This window comes from Atta cephalotes (genome assembly GCF_000143395.1).
Source record: "Atta cephalotes unplaced genomic scaffold scaffold00030, whole genome shotgun sequence".
Taxonomy (NCBI): Eukaryota; Metazoa; Arthropoda; class Insecta; order Hymenoptera; family Formicidae; genus Atta; species Atta cephalotes.
This window is the reverse complement of record NW_012130094.1, coordinates 2,255,744-2,269,616: the sequence shown is the minus strand read 5'-3', so window position 1 is coordinate 2,269,616 and position 13,873 is coordinate 2,255,744. Positions and strand designations below refer to the sequence as shown.

General features: G+C 33.6%; 1 protein-coding gene across 1 annotated transcript in view; it reads left to right on the top strand.

The window, feature by feature from the left end:
• The window catches only part of LOC105620882 (neuronal acetylcholine receptor subunit alpha-7), a 271,050-nt gene that overhangs the window by 166,388 nt on the left and 90,789 nt on the right, over positions 1-13,873 (top strand). Inside the window, exons 6-7 of the mRNA XM_012202359.1 lie at positions 1,700-1,775; positions 5,994-6,188. Of these exons, the coding sequence (XP_012057749.1) occupies positions 1,700-1,775; positions 5,994-6,188 (271 nt within the window). The remainder of the gene's footprint in view (positions 1-1,699; positions 1,776-5,993; positions 6,189-13,873) is intronic.

Sequence of the window (13,873 nt, the reverse complement as noted above, 5' to 3'; positions counted from 1 at the left end):
AGAGAGAGAGAGAGATCAATTTGGATGGGAAAGAGAAAAGACGATGGCAAGAGGATGAATGAATTGATTTGATTGGACAAGTCGATGACCGAATAAGAAATCTTCTCGAGAACGAGAAAATAAATGCGACGTAATCGGTGACGATCGAACTGCAAATGTGATTGCTACATCCCAAGAGAACCTTTTTACAATTTTCTTAGTATACGAGCGGATCTTTGCACATATTCAGAAAAAGAAGATGTACTGCTCGAAAGTGCATCGAGGACTGTTGAAGTCTTATCAAATTCGTTTTACCTTCATTGTGCCCAGGAATATTGGAAAATAACGTCTTTACGAATAATAATATCTCTCGTTCAAGAAATAACGTTCGCCGGTATCACGAAAAACGAAAAGGAATGAAAAGGCGTTTGCAAGACTTGTATATTGAAAATATCGAAATACTTACGAGTTTACATAAAATTATCCCATTCGGTTTATGATTCACGTAGATCTTTCTGCGATAACGCGCTTCTGTAAATGATTAAATATTGAATCATCCAGGGCAATTCTATCCATTGAAAAAGAGCTCTTTTGAAGCCTTCAATGGCCCATGGGAATCAGCCAAACCATATCCTATTTGGCTGTAGATCAAAGAGCAACAGATACCCGGCGAGCAACACGGGACTTAAAAAAGAATCGAAGATCCTTTCAAGATATCTCCAACATCGTCACTTTCCCGTCCTCCAATCCTCGTAGATAAGAGAAGAGATGGAAGCTACAGGAATCTTTTGTTCGAGATTTCGTTTTAATTATTTTAATATAATTGTACAGCGCGATATCCGCATAGACAAGTAGCAGACTGTACAATCTTTTGATTAGCTCTTATCAGACATTAAAATATCTATCTAAATATCTATCTAAATATCTAAACGTTAAAATATCTATGCGGAGTAATATTATAAGCGCCATATCTCATGAATCAAATTGTTCTTAAAGCTAATATTTATCGCCAGGAAAATATATGATACGAAAAATAAAGACTATTGATTTTATTTTTTGCTCTTAGATTAACATCTTTATTAAACTTATTAGATAAAGAACTTATCGAATTATCGCAAAAATGTTTTGAATCTTCGAAAATTTTGTATCGTGAGATATATAATAGTCTGAAACTCCTCGAAAATTAAAATTAATCAATTTCCGTTTCTCCAACTTTTAGTAGAAATGGTACACACACATATATATATATATATACATACGCACGTATATTGCCTTATTAAACATTTACAACGGCACACGATACAAGTTTTCGCGTAAAGCGGCCATGTGATTGCTACGTATTCGTGGTAGAACCGAGGAAGTTGTGAACACTTCGTCAGAAATGAGAACTTCTTGACCATGTGAAAAGCAATTTTCAACAACGATAAAGAGCCAGTTTTCCGCCTGTCGGCCGCACTAACGCGCTTTTCCAGGCGCGCACGGTGCTGCTTCACGAGAGAGAAATCACCGTCTCTTCTTCGCACCGCCCCACGGCCGAGCGGATTCTCCCGTTGCACGCCTTATCATGTAACGTCGGTTTGCAAATGCATCATTTCGTAGAGTAGATGTAGATGCAAGCGGAATTCATAGCTGCATGCATACGTTCGGCTTCGAGTTACCTAACGGAATGTCCCTATCATGTAGATACGTGCCCGTCTTAATCAAACTTTGACCTTGGTAGCTCGATCTGGTACTCAACTCACAGGAGGGTGGTGACTTATCCGATTTCATCATGAACGGGGAATGGTACCTCATCGGTGAGTTTCATTGAGCAAGTTTACCTGCCAATCAGACTTTGCCTCTGTATTGGCACGTGTATTTGTGTCTGTATTTGTATGTGTAAAGAAACGTGCCTATAGAGGGCTGAGAATAAAATCTCGAATCGACTCGATGCGCGTCAATGAATGGATTCTACAGCGAATGCGGAAGTGTATAAAATGTTGCTTCAAATATAAAAGCTTTATATATATAAAGGATAAATAAAAATTTTTAAGAATTTTATTTGATTAATATTATTTAAAACAAATATGTATTAGAGCAACGCTTAAAATATCAACGATTGTTTATGACACTTTGTCTCTCATTAAAAATTGCTGATTGGAATGAAATTCTAAACCAAAATTTGATTGATGCATTGTTTTAACGGTGAAATATCAGTCAAAAGGCTACTCTTTAATTATTATTAAACTTATATCAAAAATTAATATAAATATTATACTATGCGATGTTATAATTCTCACCGCACTGATGTTGATATAAATAACCAACGTAATGTAAATTTAACATCATGGATATTTAATACTTATGGTGTTAAATTCACATTCATACTTTTTAATATATATTTTCGCTTTTACATGAAAAAAAAAGGTTGAATAATCTTTACCTTACAAGATTAGTAAAAATAAAAATAAATAAAAATTCTGGCTATTTTTTATATTAAATACTTTGCCAAATTTTTGACAAACTTTACTTGCCTGAAAGTAAAAATGCTGGAGATAAGGTAAAAAGTACATTACAATATAGTAAATCCATTCCAGATTTACTTTACAATAAAGCACAATTCAGAGCTGGGATTTAGTTACACATTTCAGCCGAATTTCAGCTTGGTTCCTGCCCCTTACTTCACCAACCCGTGCGCAGCCTAAATGTCGATCGGCATTTAGACTGCGCGCGGGTTGGGCAGGAATCAAGCTGAAAATCAGCCGAAATGTGCAACTAAATCTCAGCTATTAATAAATTGTACTATTTTCAAGACTAAACACGAATAACTCTCGAAATTCACAAAAATATAAAAAAATATCTTACATGATTATACAACAATTGCATAAAAAAAGTAACGCAAATTTTAACACAAGTAGGCGCCTGTTTCTATATACGAACTTGCTGATTCTAATAAAATTTACTAGAATTCTAGCGTATATTACTTTACGTTTTTCTCTGTGTATGCATAATAATTGATTTTATTTGCACTTCCATAAAATTATTTTGGGAAGAAAAAATGATTAATATAAATATGGAAGAAAAGAAAGAAGTCAGTTTGACATAATTTAAATTTTCTCTCTGGCCGTTTCGCGTTCATCCTCATGTGTTCTCGACACATATGCACAATGATATATACATACATCTACCGTTAATCCGTCGCAATTTGCGAATCTGTTTGTACAGCGTGTACATTGTGAAAGTACGGAATGGGAACGGAATTACGAATAGAATGCAATAATATATTGCAAGGAGCTATTATGGAATTCAACGATTCTATTTTCGGGCAGTAATTACGCGGCCACATCTCAACAGCTAAATGTATAATCTCTCATCCGCATTTTATTACACAGACAAGATAACTATTAATTCAGGTTATGTTCAATATCAGCGCAAGCATGAGATCTCGTATACTTTTTAAAAGCCATTCTTCATTTCCGAAACTTGTACTCACAATTTAACGAGCTCGTTCTCTGCTTCCAACTGGCTTTACGTCACATATTGAATGCATCGCACTAAGAAATAATACGAATACACAATTCAAGTTGTGACTGTGTCTTTATGAAGTCGGTTTATTAAATATTCACGAATATAAATGTATTTGTTCTGGCATCTCAACTCTGTAAAAAAAAATATCATTATTTAAAAAACTGAATAATTTCCTCTTTTTTATCTTGAATCATACTACTGTTTGTTTATTCAGCGAAAATATTTTTTAAATTCTATATATTTTTTCGTAAACTTCATTCTAACATTTATTCTAGCGCTACCTTTTGTGATAAATTCTAGCTTTTATAAAAGAAGAGGGGCTATATTGCTAAACAAAATCTCTGTCATCCTGATTCGTTCCAGCTTCTCAACTGAATTCTGGAACGCAAATTTCACTGGTGATACGAAACAGCGTCATTGATGTGTAAAGGAATGCTGATGGAAGCCGTTAAGAAACCGCAACTCCTCTCCTCTCCTTCTCTCTTCTCTTATTCCTTTCGATGTCATCCTAGAGTTCCTCATTTCGCGCGAAATCACGATCGCGACTAAATAGAAATCGAAAGATTTTATGAAGCTTCCATGTCTCGGTGATGCCGCAATGGCGTATGACTTTATGGCGGTGATTTTCTATAGCGACCTAGCATAGCGCTCTTTCCTTTCTGTATTCTTTCTTTTTCTTACCCGTCACTTATTAGCTATGTTCTTTTACGACTGCATTCCTTGAGCTCGCATCGGAAAATGCTATTTTCATGTATGACGGTTTTCTTGAAGCGGATTCGGGATTGTCGACACGCCAAAACTGCAAAGAGAGATAGAATCTATGATAGTCTTGGTCTAGCAGCTTGAAAAAATCCCTGAAGATTTCCGCATAAGAGAGAGAGAGCCTTTAAAAAAGAGAAGTGCATTCTCCTGAAATGAAACTGCAAGAGAGAAAAAGAAATGAAAATATAAAAAGTAACATTGTGCTTTTTTTTTAGTTAAAATAATTTATTAGTTAAAATAATTTTGAAACATATTGCTTGTTTACTATAACAACGACACAATTAAAAATTTTTTCACTAATTAAAAATTGAAATTTTTTTAATTGTTTGCAAAAAAGTGGTAATAAAGAGAAAAAGAAATAATTAAAAAAAAACATATTTTATCTATCTATAGTTAGTAGTAAATAGTAATATTTACTATTTACACTAAAATTGCATTTTAAAATTAATCGAATTGTAATAAAATTAATTACAAAATTTTAATGATTCAAAATTTTAATGATTCTTTTACTTGTGTTGTTGTAATAAATGATATATACATTTATATTTCTGTTTTGTTAATGAATCTAATGGAAGTGAATGAAGTAATCTTTTTTTATGCAAAGTAAAAAAGATAAATGGAAGAAAAATTTGAAGCTAATTAATAAAACTCTGGCTGTTTAAGAAGTGACAGAGACAAAGTGTACTCAATTATGTTGTCAAAAAATAAAACGCATAGACACAGCTCGGTGCTTTCGACCAACAAAATGATACATTCGATGCTCTTCTGTGTTGATAGTCGATACAATCGACACATCGATGTGCGTAATTAAGAGTGTTGCCCCTAAAGTCGTGTTTTAAAGTTGTATTTTCGGAAACATGTTAATTATCTCGAGGCAGATGCATCGAGCGTGGTCCACGCGTCGAAATACAAAGAAAAAGTGTTCTGAGGTACGAGCCAGCAACAAGTGAGTGTCCGATTCCGCGATGTTCGAGATCGATTCGAGAGCCCGTTCGATCAGAAGCTATTAAGAAATCCTCCATCCACGAAAAACATATAGAACGGTCAAAGATCTCCTTTAGTTTTTAGTTTCCACTATCTTCGAGAAAATGCATCGACAGATGCACCGTATTTAAAATTCGCGAGGATGGCAAGTTTTGTTTTACCAATAGCTTAACTCGTCGCAATGGACTGGAATGGAAGCGGAAATTCGCAAATCCACAAGGTCTTTTTGTTCCTTACGAGTCGAGTCGTAATCCTAAGGTAATTTAAAACAAGGCCGCGAGAATCATAGAAAAATTGTTATAAAAAAAGGTCGACGTGACTCGCTCGCACGAATCTTTGGGTGCCGCCATGACTTGACAACATTTACGGCTCTCTCACCAGTTCGTAGCCTCGCGATAAAACAGATGGATGGATGATAGATAGACCCAACTTTATGACTTGGGCTTTTAGTCCCCTCAAGATACAATATAGATATAGTAACAAAAAGTAAAGAAGACAAAGGTAGCAATAATAAAGAGATATAGCGGTAGTGATATATTTATAGGCAAGTGCTTTATTATGTTCTCGGCAGAAGAACGAAAAATAGGGTTGGAATATAATAGCAAACATAGAAAAAAAAGAAAGTGAGGATTGGAATATAATCGAGGAGTACAATCGATAGGCAAGCGATTATACTCCGCCGTGTTGAAATGTATCCATGTCATATGTAGTCCCTTGGACAGATATGTCGGCGTGTACATCGGTGCTGGCACTTTTTCCAGGTATGCCGGGAAAGAAGAACACATTAATATATCAATGCTGCCCGGAGCCGTACGTTGACGTCACGTTCACGATACAGATACGCAGGAGAACCCTCTACTACTTTTTCAACCTGATCGTGCCCTGCGTGCTGATATCGAGCATGGCCCTATTGGGCTTCACCCTGCCGCCCGATTCTGGCGAGAAGCTCACCCTAGGTAACGTAACTCTTAGCATGCCTGCCTGCACACCAGCCAGACACACCTCTTCCTTTCTTTTCGGTTGGAATTGTTACTGTTTACACGATATGTAATATATACACACAGTATACATTTAGCTTGGAATAAAAGCTCACAAGACACGTAGATGTTCAAAATCACGTGTAAATTTTTTTACTTCTTAAGATTTTTAATTTTCGCTAAATTATTTTCGTTAAAATTACTTTCTAACAAATGGAAGATTTTTATTATGTTACAAAGTCGAAAATTTTGAAGTTAATTTATCGAGGAATTTTAGCTTATATTTTAGTGTAATTTTTTTACTTATAAAAATTTTTTTAGCTTTAGCTTCCAAATTATATTTTCAATTAGTAAGTAATACCTTATGATTTAATGACAGAATTATCTTATTAATGATTTGATATAAAATAATGTATATTTTGATCTATTTTATGATGTATATTACACTGCATATATTACATATCTACACGTATTATACGTCTTTACTTTTTTGTAAGTATACTTTCCGTTGATACTTTATACTCTCGGCGCCACTGCTGACTGTCCTACGTTTGTTTCGTTTTTGACGACGGAAGAAAAATAGTCAAGATCGACTCTACTTCGATCACGGACGACCAAACGACGTCGCGTAACGTTTTCGTCGGGCGACACCCGTGTAACAGCGATCTATACAGCGAGACTCCATTTCTTTTTCCTCTCACGGATCACACGCACACTTTTCCGGTTGTCGTTAAATCGTTTAGCGGGGCTCTCGATGTCTCGAAAGCTCTCGTTTCCGTATATTTATTATCGCCAATGGTGCGCGTGCACTTTCACTCGCGTATCGATTAGTCGAACATATCTTTGCAATTACACTTAGCCATCAACAGGTTTTATTGTCGTCGAGTCATTGGAAAAATAGGAGTTTGTTATTCTTCGGATAACACCTTCACATCAATTTCGACATCTACTTTTCAACAATTTGCCGATTTAGATGCATTCTTGTATTTAGATAAATCATCTAATAATCCATTTCGATCATCTAAATAGGAAGTTAAGATTTCATCGTAGATCATAAATAAGTTTCGAAATAACTACATATAATCAATCGAAATCGACATTCTTTGCTGTTATTTTTCACTTAGATAATGTCTTCTTATTACGTGTTGATACATTTGATGCATATGCATTTCTTGCTGGTTTCTTGCCAGACACCAGTGCGGTCGCTATGTTCCCTCGTAAAATCGTAATGTCTATGGGCGCCTTCGACATCTCACAGGCTTATACGTCCACATTTACGAAGGGTCGTTCGAGGAAGAGTGCCGCGTGATTTGAATTTTGGATACGTCGGGCAACCAGTACATCGCGTTAGCCTGTAAAGGCGTGCTGCATGTTACATAGCACACCACGTATCTCGACATGTAAACGCCGTCGGTGATGCATATTTTAGAGGATCCGCGCAATAAGCCTCTCTCGAACGGTTCCTTTGGTCCTACAATGATGGTAGGCTACGTGAAATATTACGCTCTTCTCCACCAATTCCACAATGAGCGCTGTACTCGAATTGACCGATGGTATCGACGAATTTTGATGGATTTTCTATTCGAGCGCGCGCATCTGCGGAGATCTGATCCATTTCAACAAAATGTCCACGTTGACATTGAAGTGTTAATCCATCGAGACTAATGAATTTATTAACCGTTGAGAGTTCGAAGAATTCATAATTCGAAGTGATCTATCAATCGGAAGTCGAACGGACGATCACAAGCACTGATAATACCGCTACCGAAGCTGCCAATTATTCAGGATTAATACACAAATAACTAGCAGTGATTGCACCTTTCCATTGTTGGGTTCACCTTACACCAAAACGCCGAATGAACTGCGTAAAATGACATCCGCGTCCTCGTGAATATTCATGGCGCATCGGCAGATCCAATCTCCGGCTCTCGATACCGCATCGGGAAAAGTCACCGACTCTTCTCATCCAAGTTTTTGACATGTCAGAGATAATGAGACTTCTCCCTGTGGGGTGCTTCGCGCGATTTTCCTAAGATTGCGCAGGAATTGTGAACAGCATACTACCAAGCTCCATCATAAAGCTGAAGACCAATTGTTTCATCAATCGATTTTTTATTTTTACTACTAACTCTTTTCCATTTATTCGTGAATTCTTCATAGTTGTCTACTGTTTTTTTCTTGATTGTCTTGTGTGACGCTTTTGATCAGGCTTTCCAACACGCTGGGATTGTCATGTATAATTCCCATCTTGTGTTTGAAGCAATCGATGGGTTCGATAAAATCGGACGAGACATCAAAGCGAGATATTAGAAAACCGTTTCGCCAATGTATTGATTCCGATTGCAAACTGGTTCCACAATGTATAGCGTACATATACCTGTATATATGCCCATCAGTTGATGTACGTGACTGTCGTAGTGACTCACAGTCCGAATTATCAATTCTCGATACGTTCTCGATACTTCCTCACTTATCATTAATACCAATTTCATTCCGCGAGAGCCTCTCGTTATTCTTCACGCGGTATTAGTCGAAAATGCAGTCCTGTAATTATGATAGATCCATTACGAAATTCATGTCGAGTTTCTCGGCCGTTCTCCCATCTGTCATATTTAAGAGAATTTTCGAAAGCTATGGCAATTACCGGACGATATCTCTGTGCAGGGATGCCATATTTTCCCATTAATTTTTCCTTGGAGATCTTAAATCATTTACAATGCCTCTAATACAAAAAATGTATTACATAAATATATTACATGAATATAAAACACATCAATGCTTGTATTTTAGCAATTTTTTTGTTCAAATGCGATTGGTACACAAAGAAATACATTGATATGTATTCTTATTATATTACTCTTTTTGTGTGTTTTTTTTTTTATATCAAGAGAGAAGTTTGAGTGACAAAATCTCACTTTGACAAGTCATAACCGCGGTCGGTTTCAGAAACGACTTTTCTCATTCGTCGTTCGGGAATTGAATTGAAATTTCGTGTGACGGTTTGGGAAAACGACAACCTAGAATCGATGTCGAAACTGATTCGTGGCTTCGCCATCACTGTCATCTCTCGTGTTCGAGACTGTTCTTGACAAACGTTATGGTGTTATGGTGTCAGAGACAAATGGACATAGCACACTCTTTACGCATATTATTTTTAACTCGCAGAACGCACCATGAAAATATTTCCTCTTGGCACTTACTAGCTCTCGTAGAAAGCTAACAATAAGCACTAAATCGATATTACTCCTAAAAATGTTGATTTAAAGTCGAAATTTTATTGGGTATTACATTCGGCTTTATTATGACATTAATGAGTTATATTAAATTATTTTATAAATTAAATTATGAAATAGGAGAAGAAATTTGAAACTTCCGAGTTTTCCCCTGAGATGTTTGATCGAGATGCAGATTATATAAGATGTTCCAGAACCATTAACCTTAATTAATTCTTTGACCAACTTGAATAAATTTTCCTCGAAGTGAAATGTCGAGGCATTAATATTACTCGAACTGTAAAATAGAAAGTAGAATCTTCTTAAAAAAGTGGAATTATTTTCAATTAGGAGAGCTTAATGGTTATTATCAAGTAATGATATATGTGTATTGTTTAAAATAAGATGATTTTTATTTATTTGAAAAATTCAAAGAATATTGAACGTTCCGACTGCATAGAGTTCAGCAGCAGTGAAGTTACAAAATTAGCATAATTAGTTGAATCAATGAAATAAATGAAAATATAAATAAAAAGAAAATGGTTTGGATCATTCCTTATGAAATAAATACAAATATTAATAAATAAATATGAAGTTAATAAAAAATAAAAGCTAAAATTGAAACAGACAGGTTACATTAAAGTTGAAATGTATAAATTAAGTCAAAACAATATAAAAGATAAATTAAATACAATAAAGACATTATTAATAAGTTTTAAACATAGAGAAAATAACATAAAAGTGTCAATTAATATATAAAGAAATGTCCATAATCTATTTGTCATTCAAAGAATTAAGTCAGAAGTAATAAAAAAAAAAATCTAAGCGTTGTCACAAAGAAAGTTAAAAAAATGGGAAAAATTCTAGAAATAATATGCATAAATCAATTTGTAATAAAGTTCAAAGACTTATTTTACTTTTAATAATGTCATTTATCTAAACTTTTGATACATCTTTGAGTTCACTTTTGTTTCTGATTTTTGCGGATGCTGTGACACAGATTGTAGAGGAAAAATGACCTAAGAACTATATGTACAATACAATGTGCGAGGGTAAACATTCAATCATATATTAGTATTAGAAACTGATTAATTCAAATTTACAATTGCCTTATTATTATACTTATTGCTTCAATCGATAAAATTACGTAAATTGTAGAAACATTTAATAATTCCCATCATCATTTAAAATTTATCATTGAATTCAAAAGTAATCGTTATCTAAAAATTTTTTATCTTTCTCTTATAATAAAATAAAATAATACGCTATATCTTGATTTTTTAGTTTTAAAAATAGTACAGTAAAAAGAACAGTTTTGTTAAATTATTTAAAATTTTAGCTAGATATAAAATTATCTAAGTTAAATTATCTAAAATTTTAGCTAGATATAAAAAGCTAGATATAAATCTGAAAATAATTTAGTTGGATCATCAAAATAATTATGTAGAACGCTCAAATTGGTTTGTTAAAACTTTTTGCAGTATTGCTCATCGTGCCTATTTATTTTTCTCCTACAAATTTATTTGCATGGTCTAACAAAATTATTTTCAAATATATCTATCTAAATTTTTTTAGATACTTCAGCAAAATTGTTTTTTCCATGTTTTTATCTTCTTTTTCTATGAAAAAATTCAATATATCTTTTCATTGAAACAGTGGTCATAAAAATTAAAATAAATATATATTCAGATACTCGTTAATTCATATAAGTGCGATCTCGACATGATAAAAAAAACATGTACAATCGCACGAAGTACACACTGTAACAAACGTCATTGTTGCATTAGAAATTGACTGAAGAGACAAGAAGCAAATATGCAACCATCCGTATATAATTCCGTATTTATATATAAAAATATATAAAAACAAAGATACGTACGCGAATATGGGTAACGCTCATATGCACGTATATTTTCACTCTCCGCGATCTATAGAGATACTAGATAAAAACTAGGCAAACTATAATCCCGTCGAATTTATGTTTATTCGTAGGAGATAAATCCCACTTGGCGTACTTTTCCGTCTTCCTCAAAAGCGCTCGATCTATCCTTTTTTACATTCTACTTCACAATTTCTGTTCGTACCTAAATGCAAATGCATCTTGGATGCATTGCCAATTTTATCCTTGATACATCACGATAGTAATCATACTAAATAAACATCATAACGCAAGTGCTCGGCGAGCTTTCGGTGCGTGCAATTTGTGCTTGACGTTGTCGGCTATGGCAAGTTACAGTAAAGCCTGGCATTGCAACACGGCTGTATGCAAGGTACCTCATTATCACGTGTCATACTTCATAGGGTAGTTCCTGGATATTACCACAACGAAATACGTTCACGTTTATGCACATGCATTGTGCGAATGTTGCTTAATCCTTAATCATTCCCTAAGAACTAACAATATCTTCTATTTCTTGTCGATTTCAATGATAATTAAAGCCGATTTATTTGAACAAAGTTCAACACGAGCCATGTAATTCAACTGGATGAATCGATTACATACTTCCATTACGAAAACCAGCTACCATTCATCAAGTTGAAATTAAATCTCAGAATTTCAGAGTAGTTTTTACACGAACGTTCGTTGTGCCGATATCGTAAAAATAAAGCGAGTTAATAATTACACATCACTCTCAATTAAAGCAGACTCTAGAACTTCGTTTTTCTATATTTAATAATAGTCAATGTTCCCCTAAAATCAAGAAGCTCAGCAGTGATTTTATTTAGGTGAATTCGATAGTACCCGCTTCTTATTAAGAATTCTACCAACGTACTGTTTCGCAAAGTTTTCTTACATTGCATTGAATAAATGAGAAATCTTGTGAGCGAGAAAAAAGAGATGTGAATAACTTTTGTACTACGTAGCCTCTGTCATTAATTCCGCGAGATTATCCTCACGTGCGCGTCGACGCAATTTCCGATGATGACGTCATTACAGTAAACGAATAACTTCTTCGATGCTGACGAACTTGCAACTTTTGATGCACGTTCTTACCGCTACGACCGCCGATTTTGGGCGCGCCGTTCTGACATTTTAGGAAATTGCCTCGTCAACGACATCTCGTCGATTCAAAATTAATTATCTTTCTTCGAGTAATTTTTCATTAAAATTTAAATATTTCTTCAGGTTCTGTTAAAACTGTTACATTTAACAAAACGTAAATTCACATTCAACAACATTTTAATTAATATTTATCCATAGGAAACCGCACAGTCATTTGGAAAATGCGGAAGAAAAATTAATAATTAATCAAGAATGAAAGACGCTCATTTAGAAACTTTTTCTATGTATATATATATATATATATATAATATATATAATATATATATATATAAATCTATATATATAAATTACTCTAATCTGGCTTGACTACATTTTGCACTTTCCAATTCCCAGAAGAGAAACTTATATAGATTTTCTGAAACTTACCTTGCGATTCGAGGTATTCTGCAGTACTTCCCAAGAGTCTAATTTGTACGAACGATATATCGTACGAAAATTAAACGAGCGTGAATGTCTTGAAAATTATCATGATTACCATTGCTCTTTAGTGTGCGCGATGTGAAGATATCATAAAAGCTCAAACATGTTACGCCATAACTTTAACTTCATGAAAATAATCTACTTAAATTTCGTGATGAGCGTAAATATGTATTATTCGTTGTTATAATTATACAATCATTAATCTCTTTAATTTTGATATTGTTTGTAATATAATAAATTATTAATTTTATAAATACTTTGCAGAATGTTGAATGTAAAGTACTTAATATAAGTAATATAGATATAATACTGTTAAGTGAAATATTGACCGAGAAATTTTTAATATAAATAAATGAAGAAGATCATATTCAGTCAAAGTAAATCTTGGTATCTAATATTTTTATATAAATTTTACAATTTCTAGCAAATTGCACACAAATTATTTGTTAATATTGAAATACAATTCTAACCTGAAGCTGGAGTAGAGAAAATCGGAGTTTGTTGGCACAGTTTTCATAATTTTGGCATTAAACTTTTTAAACAACTAATTATCATGATTAAAACATATAATTATGATAGAGAGAACTTTTCTCTACATTTTCATGTTAGGAACGATTCTGTTAACTTTATAGTAAGTGAAATACGAATGTGCTACATTATAACTAACTTGCCTAGTGATGTAAGTTGATACACTCACAATTATAAATTGTTTATATGATGAATTCCATATTAATCCTTAATATACGCCTTAATTTTTCAGTCCTTTATTACTTTATCATTCATCTCTCGGAATTTTTATTACTAACAATATACATAAAAATTATTAAGATTCTTATATATTTCATATACTTCAACATATATCTTTAGAAAATATTTATTATAATTGTGTATTAAAAAAAAATTAAAGGAATATTTATTTAACCGTTATTATTCTTACTTAAAAATAATATTTTGTAGTAGACGAGAGA